This window comes from Lutjanus erythropterus, chromosome 16 (genome assembly GCF_056507025.1).
Source record: "Lutjanus erythropterus isolate fLutEry1 chromosome 16, fLutEry1.hap2, whole genome shotgun sequence".
Taxonomy (NCBI): Eukaryota; Metazoa; Chordata; class Actinopteri; order Lutjaniformes; family Lutjanidae; genus Lutjanus; species Lutjanus erythropterus.
Window position 1 is genome coordinate 27447652 of NC_139332.1, and position 20636 is coordinate 27468287.

Here is a 20636-nt window from a genome sequence, read left to right on the forward strand (position 1 = left end):
GTCGTGGAGTGTGGCGAGAGGAGATGTTGGGGGTGCAGGTGCTGCTTTACAGTAAGGGAGACAAACAGGTCAAACTTGCCTTCCTGTCCTCACATCATTAGATTCTTACCGTCTGTAAAACTCTGCCTAGGAGGTTGTGTTTTTGGTCGTCTGTTCAGGAGATTATGGAACAATTACTGGCCCGATTTTCCTGACACTTTGTGAAAAGTATTTACCATGGGCAAAGGAAGATCATAGTCTCGAGGCAGATATAAAAATTATCTTTCACTTTCGTTAACATGGCAAGGGGTATTTAGCCTCAGCAGAATAAATTAATCTAAGCCCTGTGATTCCTTTCCAACATTAATGAGTGTATTTCTGTTGTCTGTTGCATACATACGTGTCGGATTCAGGAACTTTTAGCATCTTGCTTGTCTTTTAGCATTAACATCATGTCATATACACAGCTGTTAAGTAATATTACATATTTAAGACCATTTTACAGGGTCCTGGATTTAAAATACATTGATGGAAATTGATTAAATTAAATTAGAAAGTCAGCTGGAGATGTCTTCATAAAGGGGAGGAGTTTAAACTTTAGTATTAACGTCAAATCTTCTAGAGAAAGTCAAAACAAAATCCACAGCCATCAGCTAGAAATGAGAGGATGATTTTATTTACTTCTCTGTGGAGTGGAACACCTGGTGGTTCAAAAATTGCTGCCACTTTTGATATTAAATCTGCCAACATTAAGCTGTATACGTGCAGTGTGAGAATTGAAAGCTTGTTGAACTGTGGGACAGTGGTTTCATAGAAGAAGTGGTACAATTGTAATAACTCTTTTTTCCCCCTCAAACTAAGGTCTGGCTAAGTAAAAGTAAAAACACACATAATGCAACTAAGTTTACTTTTACTTACATCAAAATGAATTTTGCAGTAAATGAAAAATATTCTCATATTGGTATATCAGCCGATTTTGCAACAATCCCTCAAATGTGCTGATAGAACACTTGTGACAAAGATATGTAATGGAAGAAGGATAGTTCACACTTTATCAATAAAGTTTATTGTCCAAAATGATAGCAGGGCACTGAAATGGTAAACTTTCAAGTATTCATTAAAAAAAACAAAAATATAACAAAGTATATAATTAAGTGAACTTGAATTAAAAAAAAAAAAAAGGGTCAAATATACATAAAATGAGCTCTTGATAATTTTTTAATGTGACAGCAACAATATTCTTTAAAATATGTTTGTAAAAGACTTTAAAAGTTTTAAAACAAGAAATAACATCTAAAATTAGGGTATTAAGTATAGCATCAGTGAACAAAAGTTGCTCATAAAGTGATCACAGCCAATAAAGAAAGTACCAGAGCATCAAATCTTCCATTGAGTAAAGTGGCCAAACTAGCTGGTCTGGGTAGAAAGTGGGAGGGGCTCAGACTAGCATCAGGATGGGCTGAGCCTCCTCACCTACTGTAAAAAGCTATATCCTTGGCAGATAGGAGAGCAGAGGGGGCCACAATGCTCGGGTTAGATAGAGATGTGGACGTATGTGAGGACAAAGTGAAGAGTGAGACCTGAGAGGGCAGGAGGAGACACTCACACAGGTTGACCTGAGCATTTGAGTCAGCCTAAATAAAAACAGTTTGTGGGGACATTTGAGACAAACATGGCAGCTACCTTGAGATTTGTACTTTGTCTCTGCATGTCGCTGCTGGTGTCCAGCCTGGCCAGTGATGACACAGGGCATGGTGGGAGCAGTGATCATGTGACCAACTCAAGCAATGGGCACAGGGTGGACTCAGGCTATGACATTGGTGATACTGGACACGAAGACGCTGGCCGGGATGACACTGGACATGAAGACACTGGACATGAAGACACTGGACATGATGACACTGGACATGAAGACACTGGACATGATGACAGCGGACATGAAGACACTGGCCACAATAACACTGGACATGAAGACACCAGCCACGGCGACCACGGGGGTTCTGGACACGGGGACGGTGGTCATGGAGGAGGGCCCATCACCACTCTACCTATTGTGAGCTGGAAGTGGCACCATGTCTCCACCCCGTACCTGGTGGCCCTCTGGATCCTGGTCAGCTGGATCTGCAAACTCAGTGAGTCCTGACAAGTCCTCACACATACAGTCAATACATTGACAGTTATCTTAATAGTAAATATGATCTAGTTTTGCATAGGGTTGCAATTTTTGTGCATTTTGTTTAACTGATAGTTAACGCCAACAATCGGATCACTTCTTTCTTGTTTTTTTTCTCATTTTATGTTTCAGTTTAAGTTTCCCTCTCACACAAATGGCTCCACCTGACAAAACAATGTCAAATTAGGCCTTTTAATGCATTTTTTGATCACTCAAATTCTTAATGCAGATTAGCTGATCAATAATTACTCATTAACATCCCTAGTTTATCAAAGCAGCATTAATACTTCCAATGTAAATGTGGTTAAAAGCAGCTGTGGAACAACTACTTAGATTGTTTAGCTGAGTAAAAGTATATAGTAAATACCACATATTCTTAATTATGTAATTAAGAATATGTTTTAATTGAGGTGGACTCCACGTTAAAGGTAATTCACACATAAACACATCACTTTTACTTATGTCTCCCCCCTGTATATCCTGCTTAGTGGTCTGGACTGCATACATCACTTTCCTGTCATGGTGTGAAAACAAGTGCTGTAAAAGTGCCAGGCTGTCAGACCAGGGCTGAATTTCACAACTGTCCCCCTCAGAGTGGTAATGACATCTGCGCCCTTGTGGTGGAGTCTACCTTTTTACTTGTTACTGACCATGGAGCTGCGTTGTACATGAATGTCTCAGCCCATTGTCTTCAGTGCTAGATTGTGTGTATCATGGGGCTCTGAGATTCATTACAAACTGTGGTTTTCTTACATCATCAGAAGTGAATTGGTCTGCTTTGTGTGCACGCCACTTGAGTCATTGGTATGTTTTTTATTTACACAGCCATTCTTGTCAAAGTTCCGACTTATCTTCTCTTTTAAATTTGAAATATGGAAATCACAATATTTGTTCCCTGGACATTTTGTGACTTGTTGTTCTCAAAGTCCGACCTGAACAGAGAAGGAAAGATTTAAAATCTTCCGCACTTTCTGCCTGGAACAATCTGTAGAACGAGAAACCCTGAACTGTTTTAAATCTCTGGTCACTGAGTCAAGGTGTGCAAATATTTTATAAGTTAATTTCAGTATCACTCAAATCTGTGTTGGCTTGTAGTTTGTAGTTGTAGTTTACTGATGACGACTTAAATAAAAAAGTATTGAAAGAAAAATAGAAAAAAAATACAATTACACACTTCTATTATTGGAATATATAACACTGAATTTTAACTTAATTTATACTGTTGTTTAGTTTAATCTCTTAACTGCATCATATTTTAAATGTTAACTCATTTACAACTTTATTAGGTCCACATAAATAAAACTAAAGTATTCCTAAAATAAATCCCACCTTCAGTAAGGTTATAATGTGAAGTTTTAGAAGGTCGATTGAGCTTGATGGTTGTTTTGGAAGCTAGAAATCCCACTTATATCAGTGAGTTTAGATTATTTCCCCTTCCCAGTAGAACTTGAGGAAATGTACTATCCACCAATGGTAATCTGTGCAAAATCTTGTGCTGAAGTACTGGCGATGTGGTGATACAGCGATCTTTATTGCAATTCGGTCAAGAAACGATTAATAGATGAGATAACCTGATGAGAGTTTTTTTTTTGTTTTCTTAGTTGTGTGTGACCTGGATAAAATAAACTTCTGAAATAGAGAATTAGACTTAAATTGGGGCCTAATGAGAGCTTGACCTCTGTTAGATATCTCCCCAGATGAAGCTGAGGTACTTGTCCTGTCCTGTTGTGATCACAGGGAATGGTAATTAGCATTTCATGTATACACAACAGAAGCAAATGGTTTGTGGCACTGTGGACAATGTAAATGAATGAGCATGCATTCATGTGCCTGTGTGTGTGTGTGTGTTTGTGTATACCTCCACTGACATAAATATGGGACTGTGGTTGTCTGTACATGGTGCAGGAAATGACTCTGTCGACAACCAAACAATGAAATTAGACACAACTAGATAACCTTTTTTTCCAAGTAGTTACAGTAGGTAAGTCAGTTTTGGTGGATTCAGCGTTAATCTTTGCAGCCATGTTTGTACTGAGGTTATTAGTGATAAAGAAATATTATGAATAGTTTCAGTGGATCTCTCTGCAGCTACTGACATTTGTCTTTTGAGCTTTTGTGAAAAGAAGTTTTTAAATACTTAAAAGGGATAGTTTTGTGTATTTAAAGTGTGGTTGCATTGGATGCTGAAACATAGTCAGTGAGTTACCTGCAGTAGATGCTCGCACCCACACCCCCATTTTGAAGAAGCAAAGAGGAGTATAGTATGAAAGCAAAGCAATCCTGCTGCCCTTGCTGTGGACAGGACCAGCAGCAAAAATGTATTTTAGCCAACTAAAGAGATCAATATCAGTATCATATCAATATCAATGCTATATTTAGAGTAGTTTCGCCATATTACCTTGCGGTTAGACAGCCTTTTTTTGAAGGAAACCACCGTTATAAATGCTAAATATCTCTCTCTCTCCAAAGCAGCCACTCCTTATGGGGCAAAAACTGTAATTTTGCCTCACAGAACATGGGAGTTGCAGGTCTATTCCTGCGTTGATAGTTTAGCATGATTTTATTATTGTGTAACTCTGGTTACACCAAACTAACCCTATAAAACACCAAAGTCACATAATAACACAAACTCAAGAAGGAATTTTTTTAGGTGGCTCTTTTTTTTGATGACTAAAATGTGTTGCTGTTGACTAGGGCAGTGACTAAAGCTTATTTTCATAGTTGATGAATCAGTCGATGATTCTCTCGATTAACTGATTAATAGTTGTTTGCCTATAGTATTTCAGAAAATGGGAAAAAAGGCTAATTAATGAGGGTGGCTCTGTAGATCACTTAGTAGAGCGTCAGCCCTGTGTATGGAGGCTCTCAGTCCCCTGCAGCGGCTACCAGTTCGATTCCCACCTGCAGCCCTTTGCTGCGTGTCATCCCCTCTCTCTCTACCCCCTTTCCTGTCTGCTCTTCAGCTGTCCTGGCAAAAAGCACAAAAAACAGGTTGATCAGTGTTTCCCAAAGCCCAACATGACATCTTCAAATGTCTTGTCTTGCCCACAACCCAAAGATATTCAGTTACTGTCATAGAGGAGTAAAAAAACAGAAAATATTCAAGAATCAGGGACTTTTTTCTTAAAAAATGACTCAAACCGATATCAAATAGTTGACGATTAACTTAATAATCGATTAATTGTTGCAGCTCTACTGCTGACAACAGCATGTAGCTTCCTACATGTACATCTACTCCCGCTGCTTTCCCAAACCAGGAGCATGTTGTCCGCCATCTCTTGAATTTAAACGATAAATCAATAAGAATCTCATACAACCCTACTGTAAAAAATTAGGACTGTCCCTTTAAATGTGACTCGACATTGTTCAAGTTTATCTAAATCTGAAAACTTATTTACAAGTATGAAGTTTTTAACAATTTTCTTAAATTAAAAAAAAAAATGCAAAAGAGCCCGTCAAAATCACCACACTTCCTTTGAGGTAATTTAGAGTTCACATTTGAAATAGTTTTTAACACCAGAAAGAACAAAGGCTGTGGAGAAGACAAACATTTACACAAGGATTAGAGAACATCTCTGAAATGTTACCGCCAAGTCTGCTATTTGATAAAGGGATTAAATTTGTGGATATAGAGACAAAAGGACTCATAAATGTTTGATTGTTCAATGTGATAAATTTGTTCTCCAGTTGGAAACCATTAGCATGTACTTAACTTTAAAACTGGACATAAACAGTCCATATTGAGAGCGCTATGATTTTCAGTATACTTCTATGGAACATAAATGTTGACTTTATGCTTACTCAACATAGTTTGCTGAAGTGCTAACAACGGCACCAATTTTCTCTTTATATCTTATTTCCTCTTTACACATTTACAATGCTTCCTTTCTTTCATCCTCCTCGCTGCAGTCAGTTCCCTCTGCTCTGTGCTCACTGAAGGACAATGGACAATAAGTGCAGGTTTACCCCCCTTGAATTGCCTCGTGTCTGAATGGTGCTATATAAATAAACTTGCCTTGCCCTGTCATGGGCTGGAAAGCTTCCTTTCCACCTGTCAGTCAGTGCGTGAACATAACATCTCCTGTCTTGACTTCATCTTGAAACATTTTGTATAGTCAGAAAGGAATTATTCCACTTTATCTGAAGTTTAGGTTCATGTTTTTTTGGTCTCATGTTTACTGTCAGTATCTCTGACCTTTTCACTCCCAGCAGGTCAGCCCTCATAATATTGGAGATGTTGTAATTTAGTTTTATTTAAGCGTCTTACTTATTTGATATGAATATACAGTAAAATCTAATTTAGTCTAGATTTATGTCTTTCTTGGGTGGGGTCTCAAGTGACACATTTCATTGAGTGAAAATGATTCAGTAATAACACAACAATACTTAACTGCAGCTACTGTACCTCCCAGTCTGGAAAGCACCTTTATATGACCTCTGTTTTACACCATGAAGTTGACCTCTCTTTGTAGCTGTGCACGTACTGTAACTGTGGCCATTTTAGAATGATTGAAAGGTCTGAAGTTAAAGGCCAGCCACTATTAAGTGAGATATATTAGGTCATTAGTTAATAAAGCTGGACAGGGGACTTCATGCTTGACTGTGTGTACTGTGCAGCTAAATGTTCTCATAATGATGATTTACAGCATTTAGAAACCAACAAGAATTCACAGATCTTATTTACTTGATTTTAGTCCCTTCTTGTGTTGTTTTTATGTTGTATTTTTTCTGTTATTTATTATAATTTGTATTTTATTTCCCCTCTTATATTCCTTTATATCCCCTCTTATTGATTTAATCTATTTTCTTTATAGTTTTTTTTATCTAGCTTTTATGTAACTGTAGTTTATTATTACTGTATTATTATTAAAGCTATTAAATCTGTTTTATTTAATTTTTTATTTGTTTTGTATTTTTGATTTGATGCATTTTTTTTTAATGTAGTTTTATCTCTGTTACAGTCCAAACTTTTTTCTGTCTTATTATCGACCGGTCAGTCATGTTTGCAGCTCTTTGAACTATGGTGAACTATGGTGGTTATTTGAACTAATGGTGCTATACAAATAAGTTTGATTGATTGATTGTATTAACTTCACTGTGCAATGAATAACTTCATTTACCAAATAATACATTATACAGTTTATTTCCATATGAAGAACCTCAAATATTTTTGTTGCTTACATAAGGCTCTGAGTGGAGACCTGCTGGTTCACACCTGTGCACATATCAAATCATCAAACCAGCCTATCTGACCAATGAGGCTATTGTCCCTTGTGTTGCTCAAACAAGATGGGACTGTTGAACAAAAAAGAAAAAAAAAAAACATCCAGTCATAATGCAAAAGTCCAGTGAAACAACTCTTATGGGAATCAGTACAGTATTTACAGGAGGATCATTTCACAATGTAGGCTGGTCTACCTTCACTTTGGAGAGATGTTTGTGTTGTCAGAAGTTCTGCCCCCAGAAGATTTTGCTAGTCGACTAGTAGTTGTTAGTTCAAGCCATGAGTCGATTCAAGGCACATTTATGATATTAATGTTATCATTTAAATATATATTATTTGGGCACAAAGAGAGCCACTTGTTAAATGCAACCAGCAAGACTGAACATTTAGTTAAAGAATTAATATACAATTTATTACCAGACTTATACTTTAAAGGAGAAATCTGAGTTCAAATTAATGTCAAAGTGTCTGTTTGTGAGTAGGAAGAAATCATGAATAATCCTGTAAAAGGAGAAGATGTTTATAATAGTTAAATTGAGCAATATGTTAATGGAGTCCAGCAGGCAGTGAGACAGGCAGTCACTGAACTCAAACTCCAGAGTGTGTGTTTTTTTTCTGGGTATTTTTGTGCAGTTACTGCCATGAGTATTAAATGAATACATCTGAATATTGAAATTTTCAATTGATTAAGTTCTTAATGGCAATTCATTGATTAATGATTGATCATGTATATGTACAGACTTGAAAATCTACTCACAAAAGTACAAGTACTCCAAAAAAGCTACTTAATTACAGTAATTTGAGTATTTGTAATTAATTACTTCCACCCCTGATTTTAAGAGCAGTGGGCTTTTTAATGTTGCGCTCATCATTTTCTCTAAATAACAGCTATTAAATTTTGTCACTAAAGTTCATGTCAAACATTTCAGGACAAAACAACGGAGTAACTGTGTTAACTGAATCATAGCTCCACTATATCATAGTAGTAGTTTATTTAGGGACTGTCAGAGGACAGCTTTGTCATTTCTCTTACGTCAGGGGACGGGGAGTCTTTAACCAGGATTGAGTAACATCAACGTCAATCATTACTAAGCACAAAGCTGTGAGAAGAAGCCAGTGGAAATGTTCCTTAAAACACACAGGTAGTCGTCCAACACCAATCAAGTGACCTCTGCTCCATTACTTACTCCCTTACACACACACCAAAAATGTGTCACGACAAACTTGAGTGGATGCGTTAGAGCCTGGAAGGACAAACAAAGACATGACTGGTGACTGTTTCAAATGACTGAATAACTGGAAGGTTTCTTGGACATATATTACTCCGCCTTTAATCTTCAAACCTAAGCACACACACACACACACACACACACACACACACACACACACAACCTTGGTGACAGAAGAGATACTGCACATATAAAAGGCTGAGTAAGGGGTTCTGTAAACTTCTGGCCACAGGCTGTGGGAAGACTGAGGATACAGAGACACAGACTGAGATAAAAAAAGATGAAGCACTAGAGGGGGAGAAGAGACAGAGTAGTGAAACAAGGAAGCACAAAACCCGTAGAAAAAGGAGGTATCAGTGTGGCATTCAGTCTTGGTAGAGACAGTTCACCTCCTTGACATCTGAGGGTTGCACGGGCACAAGACGAAGGACTTTTTTTTTTTTTTGAGTGCAGCCTTTTTTGAATTTATTTAAGCAAATGCAAGGCTGTGGATACGTACACCTGTGGCTGTTGGGGTCGGTGTTACTGATCTGCCTCATCTCAGGGGTTACAGGGGTGAACGGGGACGTGGTTCCGACACATGAAGAATCCTATCTGAAGCCGTCAGAGTGCAAATCAAACTTGAATCAGACTGAACATGGCCATGGCTCCAGCATCACAGGAATACCCATCGTCACCTTTAAGTGGCACCATGTGGAGACCCCTTATCTGATTGCATTATGGATACTGGTGGCTGGTTTGGCTAAACTGGGTATGTAAACAAACCTTTTAGGAAATAAAATCTGCTAGAGAGGAGTTTTTTTCAAGATGTAGATTGGTAAATATTGTCTACTTTTTTACCAGCTTCTTATCTCATGACTACTGATATTATGAGAGGAGAAAAGAAGTTAAGAGGAGCCCAAATAGTGAAGCTTCAGCCTGTTAGTGTTATGTCAAACATAGTTTGGATGTTGCAATCTGATGCATTCCTCTGGCATAGAAGATAATGTAGAGCTATTTTTAACCCACCTGATATGAAATAATTACAACATTGTCCTGTTGTCTTGCACACCGGAAAACTATGATCTTCCACATGTTAGCATATGCATGACTGGTTCCTGTCTCACACTGAAAACATTTTATTAAAGTTCCCAAAATGAAAATTTTGTGGAAGGAGGGAAGATTCAATTATTATACATTTATAATACTTTATATTTGTTTTTAAAGGTGCAATATGCAATAATTTTAGATTAAAAGATTCAAAAATGTTAGTTAAAATTAAAATGATGTGTGAGGCAAGTTTGCTACATTTTACAAGTTCTCTTATACCATTTTTACTCCAAAATTAGCTTATACAAACACTGAAAATAGGAGATTTACACTTTTCCCATTGCCAGTAGATGAATTTGCCTTTCTGTTTTCTTTTTTTTTTTTTTTTCAGTGTGCACTGGAAAGATTTTTAAAAGCCTGTCTGTGTTCAACTCTCAGTACTTTTGTAGCTTCTAACTGAATCTCTGGGGTATGAAGTTTATTTTCTTTCCTCCCTAATTGTTTATACTTTCAGGTATCTGCTTTAGTCATGTTATGATACGGCTGCTGAAAATCCATCATTCCCTGATGTTGCTGCTTCATAATAAAAGCTTTTAGATAACAAGAGGGCTTTCATTGTGAATAATTCAAAGGAAATTTAATGTTTATCCACAATTTTACAGCTGCTTGACTAAAGACAAGCTCATCATCAGTAAATGCATACCTTCTAACAAGTGCAAACTGTGCTGTGATGCACCATGTCAAACCAAGTGAAGCCAATTCAGCATGTGCATGAATGAAAAAGGAACAAAGTATTACTCTGGAGTATGAATTTCACATACAGCCAGTTCTTACATATTGCATCTGTAAAGCCCCTTAAAATTTGGTTTCAGCATAAGTGTCCCTTCATGACATTTAATATTCATGACTTCATACAGAAGAAATAAATAAGAAGAAAGTTTGCGAAGGAATTTGATTATTTAATTTAATTTTAACTCTCAAAAATCGTCTGGTCTGCCTGATCTGGGTGATGTAGGTGTGATTTGATCAGATTTGACTGACAGTGCTGACAACGCAAGCCAAGAACTATGTAACATTACTAAAGTCTGATTGGTGTACTGAGGTATGTAACATCATAGTTTTCCAACTAAGCCCCACACATGTAGATATAAAACATTCTATAAATATTCTTTATCTATGTCTGAACACTTGAGCCGGTTACAAGAGGAAGAATAAAAACATAAATACAGAAATCTGCAATGTAAAATAAGCTGATTGAGAAATTTGTTTGTCTGGGCCTTTAACCATGTACCGTAATATTCTTCTAATATTGTAACAAATAGTGTCACTGGCTGCAGCAGTGAACTGTAGTCTGTCTTATCAACACAGCATGGTGTTCCCTGGAAGAGAAGAGTTTCTTCTGTTTTCATTAATGTTTGTACTATATTAGAAATTCCACAGATTTTCAAAGGTTTTAGACCTTTTATAATGACATCATTGTTTTATATTTTATCTTAGTGAATACTAAATGCCACAAAAAAGATGCATCATATTTACAGATGACACTGATCTTCCACTTGCTCTCTAAGCTCCTTTGGGTTCCGCTGTCATGCACAAATATAAACACAGAACTGGAATATAACAGACCTTCATCCAAAGTTTTGCCCTGTGGGCTGGAAGGAAGAATCAACCCTTTGAAATGGCTCTATTGCAATGGTTCACTAGTTTTGATTATTAAATATTCTTAAGTGACACTTTGTCAGGGCAATCATTTAAGTAACCTTAAGCAAAAGTTTGTCTTTAGGTACGCAGAGAAATTTCCAAACCTTCATGGGTACCATCATGCTGGTTAATCATATGCCCAGAACAAAAAAATGCCACTTTCTCAGTTGACTGTAGCAGTTGATGATTTGCAAATGTTGCAACCTCGCAAAGAGTTTTAGTTTTGTGGTTTAGTTATGATGCAATACATTTTAAATGTTGACAGCCCTGGGACTCAAAATTTAATACAGAGTGTCTTCAGTCAGTCTGGCTCAATACATGTATACATGATTAAAGGAATAATAAAGGCAATGATTAAAAATTTAATACAATAATACATATGATACAGACAAGGCAAGACAAGAAATGGAAAAAATAACTCAGATAAAGTCCCAACGGTAGAACAGGACTTGAGGGGTAACTTTGGTATTTTTTAATCTGGACACTATTTTCCCATGTTTTTGTGTCAAAATTTTTGAAAATTGTCCGCTATTGAGGCTGATGCTCGGGGTTTGCTGCTTGGTTTGCCACCAACATGCTCGGATTGTTATTATAAGTGTCTGACAAAACTTTTGAAACAGCTGTTTTATTGCTCTTGTCAATCTCACCAGTTTGCCATTACAGAAATTAATAATTTACCGTAGTCATCTTTATTCAAATTTGAGAGAAACAAAATAAAACTCACCAAAACTGTCTTAGTTCTTTCCACTGCTCTAACAATCACCAACTCTGGTTTAGTTGAAATAAACCCTTTATTCACCGTGTTATCTGGGAAAATATTCTGGCTGCACATGCTGTTTTGTCCCTCTTACTCTTCTCCTAATATTTACACATCTAACGCAGTCAACGAAGGGTTTGTTTCAGCCAGAGTATAAGCCAGAGTTGGTAATTATTGGAAAAGTGGAAAGATGAGCCAAGATGTTTTTGGTAAATTTAGTTTTATCTGTCAAGTTTGAATAAAGATGATGATGATACAATTAGCATTTCTGCAAAGGGAGTCTGGTGAGTTTGGTATGACCAATAAAACAGCCTTTCTGGTTAAACAAAATGTATCTTACTCATCTAAAAAGATCTATCTCTGTAGAAATCTTATCCATAATGTTGTCGGACTCTTAGAATAGCAATCTGTACCAGTTTTCAAAATTGTTGTCCCTGTTAGTCAATTAGACACAAAACATGGGAAAGTACAGTCCAGGTTGAAAAAGTTACCCTTGAACTTCTGTTGCACCATTGAGTCTTGTGTGTTTTTTCCATTTTTAATATTGCCCTTATTTGTTGTCTACACTTAGAGAAAGTCAAAATTTAAGAAAAACCTCTTCTCTTCTCTTCCCTCAGTCATCGAGGCCAACCACCATGTGACCAGTGTGATCCCGGAGAGCGCCCTGCTCATCTGCTTCGGCTTCATCCTGGGTGGCATGATATGGGGTGCGGACAAGAAACAGACCTTCACACTGACCCCAACGGTGTTCTTCTTCTACCTGTTGCCTCAAATCATCCTGGATGCCGGCTACTCCATGCCAAACAAGCTCTTCTTCAGCAACATGGGGGCCATCCTGGTCTACGCCGTCATCGGGACCTGCTGGAATGCTGCCAGCTTGGGGCTGTCACTGTGGGGGTGTCACATGGGAGGAGCCATGGGTAAGAAGGACTTTAGCTTTATTTCATTCAAAGGGCAAAGGGCTTCACGGTATTGAAAACCTTAAGTCAGTGATGGAGGAACAAAAACGTTCTAATGCTGAGTCTCTAATGCCAACCCATTCCTCTAGACCAGTGGTTTTCAACTTTCTCAAGTCACGAGAGTTATACAAGTCCATCCAATAATTGTTGAGATATTAGAGTCTTGACCAAGCGGTGGATTATCAGACTTAATTTGTCCTTTCATTGAGCTGTGCCACTAGCATGGTTGAATCGATTCAGAAGGGCCTGTGGATTGTAGGGTGGTTAAGGAGGCTCATCTCTTAGAATTTCTTTGAACTTCCTTCTCAGTTAAGTTAAATAAAAGTCATATTTAGTGGCTCTCCTGCCCCGTGTGTTGTAGGTGACTTGGACATCGGTCTGCTGCAATATCTTCTCTTCGGCAGTCTGATCGCTGCTGTGGACCCCGTAGCCGTCATCGCTGTGTTTGAGCAAGTCCACGTCAACGAGGTCCTCTTCATCATGGTGTTTGGAGAGTCGCTGCTCAACGACGGTGTGACAGTGGTTCGTATGCAACTGAAGTGCTTAATTTTTTTACCTAAGAAGCACAACAGTTTGTACGTTTGTTGAGACATCGATCAATGGAAAGTACACTTCCATGACATGAAGTGTGGAGAATGCAAACACTCTGTTCTTCAAAGTAAGGACCTTTACCCTGACTGAGGACTTTTTTTTAATCCCTCACTGGTGTATTAAAACATTCTTTGAGGTGGTTAATGTAATAATAATATTGCTTGTATGTGTTATGAATCATGAAATTCCACTCTATTCATTGCAGAAAGTGAATAAGAAGGTGCTACATTCAACTTTCCACGCCTTTCTAACGAAAGTGTTTAAGACCTTATTGAAAAAAAACACAGCACTGTTAGCTGGTGGCTGTGTAGCTCAGTCAGAGCTGTGGGTCCTCTGCAGCAGCCATGGGTTCAACCTTTGCTGAATGTTGTCCCCCTGCTCTCTGTCTCTCCCATTTCTTGTCCTAATGTCAGCTGCCCTATTAAATGAATTCCAGGATCTATGGGTTCAAGATTATGTTATTTGATCCCTCAGCAATTGGGCAAAGATACCCTAAAATTGCTGTTTGACATAGAAGAGGTCTGTCCAAAGGCATTCATTACTTTCTTGCCTCTATGAAAGTGAGGAAAAAAAGGCAAATTTCCCAATACGGTATCTCTGAATTATCTCTTTAACCAAACTGCACACATTTAGGCAATTCTATGTGATCTCCTTTTGTTAACTAATTTAATAACTAAATGATTTGCCGTGTTTTGAAATCAATCAGATCTTTAATTTTAGTGCTTTTAATTAGATAAAGAGTGGGTTTGCTGGTTCTTTGTAAGTGGTTTTGTTTACAGTTCTTATTGGTCTTTTATTGAAGGATGAAGAATAGGTTAAGTTTTGTTTTATAAGTACACCTTTATATATAAATGAACTGTGGTGGTATGCCACACATCATCTGTAAATTGGATAATCAACAGTATACATGGGGGCATAATATTACTACTCAAAGTGAAAGAAACAGTTTTCAAAAATATGTTCAAAACCTGTGGAGGTCAATTCCAAAACAAGAGATAAAAAGATAGAAAATTAATTTTCTCATTCTTCTCTCAGGTGCTTTTCAATGTATTTGATGCATTTGTCTCACTGGGAGGATCCAAAATTAATGCTGTGGAGATCATTAAAGGAATAAGTAAGTGACATTTATGTACCCATTAATGCAGAGGAATATAACTACATGTGGTGTAACAGCTTGTGATCCCACCTGGCTTGATAGACGCTACCTGGGGTTGATTTCAGCGATGCTGTACACATGCAGACATGTTTACACAGGGCTACTTTGAATAAAAGTCTTCATTAAATTGCTAATAATGCCTTGTATACATGTCTTGTTTCTGTTTCTCCAGTTTCCTTCTTTGTGGTGGCGTTTGGCGGTTCTCTCGTGGGCTTCGTGTTTGGCCTGCTGATCTCTCTTGTGACCAGATGCACTAAAAACATCCAGATCATCGAGCCAGCCTTCGTCTTCGTCTTGGGATACCTCGCCTACCTGACAGCTGAGATGCTTTCCCTGTCTGCCATCCTGTCGTAAGTACTCAATGAAATACATTTCAATTGTTTTATAAATTCTGTGTCCATTTTGTTAAATTTATAGAAGGTTTTAAGCATAAAAGTCATAAACATGTCATGTTTTTGTCCTGTAGGATCGTCTTCTGTGGTATGTGCTGCCAGAAGTACATCAACGCAAACATGGACGAGAGCTCCGTCACCACAGTCAGATACGTAATGAAGGTTTTAGCCAACGGATCCGAAACCATTGTCTTTGTGTTCCTCGGCATCTCGGCCATCGACAAGGAAATCTGGGTGTGGAACACGGGCTTCATCCTCCTCACGCTCCTCTTCATCTTTGTGTACAGAATCATCGGTGAGGTTTTGTCTGTTGCTGTCCGTTTTGGGTGCAAACAGTAAGCCCAACATCTGATGTCACAAAAGAGACTGTTTGTGTGTGTGTGTGTGTGTGTGTGTATTACAGGTGTCTTCTTCCTCACCTGGATCCTGAACAAGTTCAGGCTGGTCCCCTTGGAGTTCATAGATCAGGTGATCATGAGCTACGGTGGCCTGCGAGGGGCTGTTGCATACGGCCTGGCTACGATGCTGGATGAGAACAAGATAAAGGAGAAGAATCTGATGGTCTGTACGACTCTCATCGTGGTGTACTTCACTGTCATTCTCCAGGTAACCAGTTTTCTGTCATGTTACCAAGCTTAAAGGGATAGTTCACCCAAAAATGGAAATGAAAATTCAGTTATTATCTTCACACCCTCATGTCCACTGAAGGTCAGGTTTAGTTAATTTTGCAAACATTTGCTTTGTGTTACAGGGAATAACAATGAAACCTCTGGTCACCTGGCTCAAAGTAAAGCGAGCTGCAGTGACCGAGCTCACACTCATAGAAAAAATGCAGAACAAGGTAAAGCTCATAATTAAACAACAGAAAGAAACAATAAACTACCGGGGTGCTGTCCAGCTATTACAAAATCCCTGCTCTTGTTGTTTAGGTGTTTGACCACATGCTTGTGGCCATAGAGGACATATCTGGACAAATAGGACATAACTACATGAGAGACAAGTATGTAAAGATTTCTAAAGTCTTAAATGTTTTAACAAGTAAAATTTCTTAATTGTTTGAGTGAAACTATAGTTACCTGTTCTTTTGCTATGAAGGTGGAATCATTTTGAGGACTCGTGGATGTCAAAGGCTCTGATGAAGCCGTCGGCGAGAAAGAACCGCGACTACGTCTTCAACGTCTTCCATCAGCTGAACCTCAAAGATGCCATAAGCTACGTTGCTGAGGTGAGGCTCACATACTCATATGCTAATACGTCTTGTTGTTTTGCTCCAGCGGACATTAAAGTAAACAGACAGTGGCAGTTGGTAAAGAAGGTCCTCTGGTCTCTGTGTTGCAGGGTGAACGTAGAGGCTCTCTGGAGTTTGTCCGCAATGAAAAAGCAGTTATCGACTTCAAGAAGAAGTTTGGTGAAGACTTCTCAGAGGTCATGCCTGACATCATGGCTGACACGTCAGACGATTACGGTGCGATGTCCGATGTCAGGTGAGCAAACACTTTCAAGACACAGGAGAGCTGCAAGGTAGTCTAAATACAAGCTGTTGGAGAAGATATGGTTTAAAAACAATAATTTCCAAAAAAAAAAAGGCCTCTAATTCCCTTCCTTGTGTTCATTTCAGCTATGAATTTGGTATATTTAGTTCACCCCCATAATCCAAAATGCATATTTTTCCTCTTACCTGCAGTGCTATTTATCCATCTAGATAGTTTTGATTTGAGTTTCCAAGTTTTGGAGAGATCAACTGAAGAGATGTCTGCTTTCTGTCCAATATAATGAAACTAGATGGCCAACCGAATCAATGTGCTAGATAGTTCAGTGGTGTGCAGCCATGGAGGATGCCATTAGGACTGCACAATTAACCATAATTTCATTGAAATTGCAATATGGCTTTCTGCAAATTTCAAATTGCATATATATATTAAAGGCAAAATGTACGTCAAAAATAAGTGAAGGTCAGGATGCAGAGATGTCCTACTCATAAGATTCTACAGACTTAAGAAAACATCTTCATTTGGCACAGATTTCTGCAAAAAAAAATCACACCGTAGTCATTTAAACATGTATTTCAGTCAAAAGAAGAATAATGATGATGCACGGTGGTTCGGTTGGTGGATGTAGTTCGGTAGAGAGAAAATAGTTCTTACATGAAACTGCTCATAACAAGGTCTGTGGATTATCTTGAGTCTCCAGGTCATGATGTCTGAGAGTTTTGTTGAGTTTTTCAAATGCATTTCGGTGCTTTGAGCACCACAAGCCAAGTGCCATTTTGATTGTGGGTTGAGTTTTCCCTTTAAATATAAGATTCCAAAAGCATATCAACTGTTCAGACACTGCTCCCTGGTGACCACAAGCAGTTACAGCATTTGTTTTCACTCTTGGAAACGAACCAAAACTAGTAGAAATTATCTTTCACTGCCCTTCTAGCGCCGATTCTCCACCATATTTTGTATGAGAAGCCTAAATTATGGCTGTATTTTAGTGTGATTGGGATATTAAGTTGCTAACATGATTTTTCCTGCTGTAGAAGAGACCCTGTGCCATCAGTGAGCCTGGAAATGCACGAGCAGACCATGAACGGTATGAGGGAATCAGAGGACATTAACAGTCACCACCTGCTGCAGCAGCATCTGTACAAGGGCAGGAAACAGGTCAGCTTTTTCAGTTAATATACACACTACATTCATGACATTAAAAAAGAATATATAAAACAACAAAATAGCATCTTTCATTAGGTAACACCTGCATCCTAATTGTGCACCTATTTCAAACCCTACAACAACAGTTTGGAGTACAAAATAACCCATCATCAGGGTTATCTTTCTAAACTTTACCACTGTTTTCACAGCTTGAGTTTCTTAATGACAAGTAAACTGTAAATAAACTGAAATTAGTGGAGTGTTCATTAAAAAAATAATGTCTGAAAGTTACTTTATAATAAACTTCTTATCCTTTGTTGGCTTATCAAAAATCAGCTGTCAAATTCTCATGCGGACTCTTTTACGTTTGTGTCTTGTTTTCTGGTCTGTAGCACCGGCACAGGTACAGCCGGAGCCATTTCGATGTCAACAAGGATGAAAATGAGGTGCAGGAGATCTTCCAGAGGACCATGAGGAGTCGTCTGGAGTCCTTTAAGTCTGCAAAGATGGGCGTCGCTCCACCAAAGCACATTACCAAGCACACAAAGAAAGACCAGCAGCAAAAGGTCAAATAGCCTCAGGATTCATTTTTATTATACAAGCCACCGTCTAACACGCAGACAATTTTACATATAGCCACAAAAGGGCCTATCAAACATTCATAACACATAGGTTATTTTTTTATTTAAATAGATTTTATTTAGATTAAATTTATCAGAATTTTGGTATTGTACCAAAAATCTGCATTGATGCCAGAATAATAATAATACCCGGTGCTAATAATCAAAACGTGTATTATGGGTTTGTTTTTCACATTTTGTCGCTTCGTTTTAATATGTAATTTACTAATAAACTGACTGCTCTACTTTTTGCAGATGCCAAATGGAAAATCAGTGGACAAAAGTAAAAGCTACCATTCTGGTGATGAAGGTTTGCATCTCTATTTCAGTTCTAAAAACTAAACATGAGCCCTGAATTGTCCAAGTATTTAATGCAAGACCTTTTTTGAAAAATATTTTCTCTTGTCTCTTCTAGATTTTGAGTTCTCAGAGGGAGACGTCGCTTCTGGCTTTGAGGCATCAGGCAATTTATTCCCCATGAGGGTCACCTACAGGGCAGGAGGTAAAACAAAGTGTTGTTCACATCTTTAACTATTAACTATACTATGCTTTCCACCGGTGTGTTTAACCCTCACACTCTGTCAGCACTGATTCAGTTTCTTTCTTTCATGCAGCTGGGATTGAGAATCCGGCCTTCATGCCAGACCTGGACCCCATGGCGCAGGTGCAGATCCCTCCGTGGCTGGCGGAGGCAGAGCTCGACAGCAGCACGGTGGCTCCGTCGCAGCGGGCCCAACTGAGCCTGCCGTGGACGCCCAGCAACCTCCGGCGCCTGGCTCCCCTCCGCCTCAGCACTCGCTCCACTGACTCCTTCATGCTGGCCGACGCTCCCGCCACGCAGCAGAGGGACAACGAGCGGCTGCCGCCGCCTCCTCTGCCTCCACAGCCGCCTCCCTCTCACAGAGACGGTGGCCACATGTAGCAGCACCCCACCCTCCTCCATCTCCCTTTAACTTGGCTGCCAAAGACACAGAACCTCACCTCAGACTTTGCACCGTCTACTCTCAGAATATTGACTAGGGAAATGTTTTCTTTTCCGTGGCATTGTTTAATGTTAATCCTGAGTTTCTAGACAAAACATTCATGACTGTAACCTTTGTGCTCTTGACGCAGCTTCACTCGTTGCTCTGACTTCACCCTCCACTGAGCAAAGGGAAGCTGCACTTAAAGCCAGAGATCTTGTGTGCACAGTGGTGTTTTATTCACCAGCACACGTTGAACATTGTCACGTCTTCCTCCTCTGGTTCAGAGTAAACCAGTCAAACATTAAGAATCAGTCTTATCCCTGAATGTGATGCAGAACCCTTTTTCAAGAATGTAGATGTTTATGAATTGTGTTGTTTATAAAGATGATAAATTTAATTTGTGTGATATAAAAACAACTATTAATAAACTCTATAATCTGAATTAGGGCTGTACTGAATAGTATTTCTGCACAGTTGCAGATAAAGATTAGCTACGCTAATATTATTAGCATTATATCATTTGTAGAATTAGATTCCAGTGGTGGCTGCGTGGGATTGTTTTTGACTTGTGTGATCTAAACATATCTAATAAAGTCAATAAAGGCACGCACCTGAATTAAGAGGGTGGTCTAGCAGCAGTCCAACAGCACTATAAATTACACTTATGTTAATGAAACTGACAAGTTATGTTTAAACTTTAAATAAAGTTGATTTAATAATCCAATGAATTACTTTGTTTAAACTGAAGATTTCTTTTTTTAGGATGTCATAAAATATGACAACAGACATTCAAAGTTTCTATTTTGAATCTTTGATTGTTTTTTAAAATCTGATATTTTGTACAGCCCTGATCTGATTATTATATTATTGTGTGTTTTCTGATTTGTCTCAGAAGAGTTGGGAGAAAAGTTGACTTTAAACTTGAAGAGTGTAAAAACGTCACGTGTATGATAAAGAAATATTATATTTATTCACAAATGAAAGTTTGGTATTATGTGGACATTTCCACCATCTCAAATCTGTGCACAAGCAAACAGTTAGATATATTTTATTTTGTTCCTCTGACAAAGAACACTTTGACTGACTGGGCATGGCTTTGAATGGTATGTATTTAGAAATAAAAAATTAAGAAAAAAAAGTCTTTATGGAATCAGCTGCACTGTGCATCATTTGAGACACTAACTGAATGTGAGCAACTTTCTCATTTTAATAACTTAAACAATCA

General features: G+C 38.3%; 1 protein-coding gene across 2 annotated transcripts; it reads left to right on the top strand.

Moving 5' to 3' along the window:
* Nucleotides 1–1495: 1495 nt before the first annotated feature.
* On the top strand, nucleotides 1496–20561 carry LOC146313233 (sodium/hydrogen exchanger 3-like). 2 transcript variants are annotated; one of them, XM_084738768.1, is made up of 16 exons: nucleotides 1496–2111; nucleotides 12710–13012; nucleotides 13413–13573; nucleotides 14678–14756; nucleotides 14971–15148; nucleotides 15265–15485; nucleotides 15594–15796; nucleotides 15942–16031; nucleotides 16120–16190; nucleotides 16286–16415; nucleotides 16529–16674; nucleotides 17715–17838; nucleotides 18219–18392; nucleotides 18702–18756; nucleotides 18862–18948; nucleotides 19061–20561. In XM_084738768.1, exons 1-16 carry the CDS (start codon nucleotides 1652–1654, stop codon nucleotides 19366–19368), a joined length of 2790 nt encoding a protein of 929 aa, XP_084594894.1. In that variant the 5' UTR covers nucleotides 1496–1651; the 3' UTR covers nucleotides 19369–20561. The 2 variants fall into 2 exon arrangements, with proteins under 2 accessions (XP_084594894.1, XP_084594895.1); XM_084738769.1 differs by lacking the exon at nucleotides 1496–2111 and adding an exon at nucleotides 8844–9356.
* Nucleotides 20562–20636: the final 75 nt, after the last annotated feature.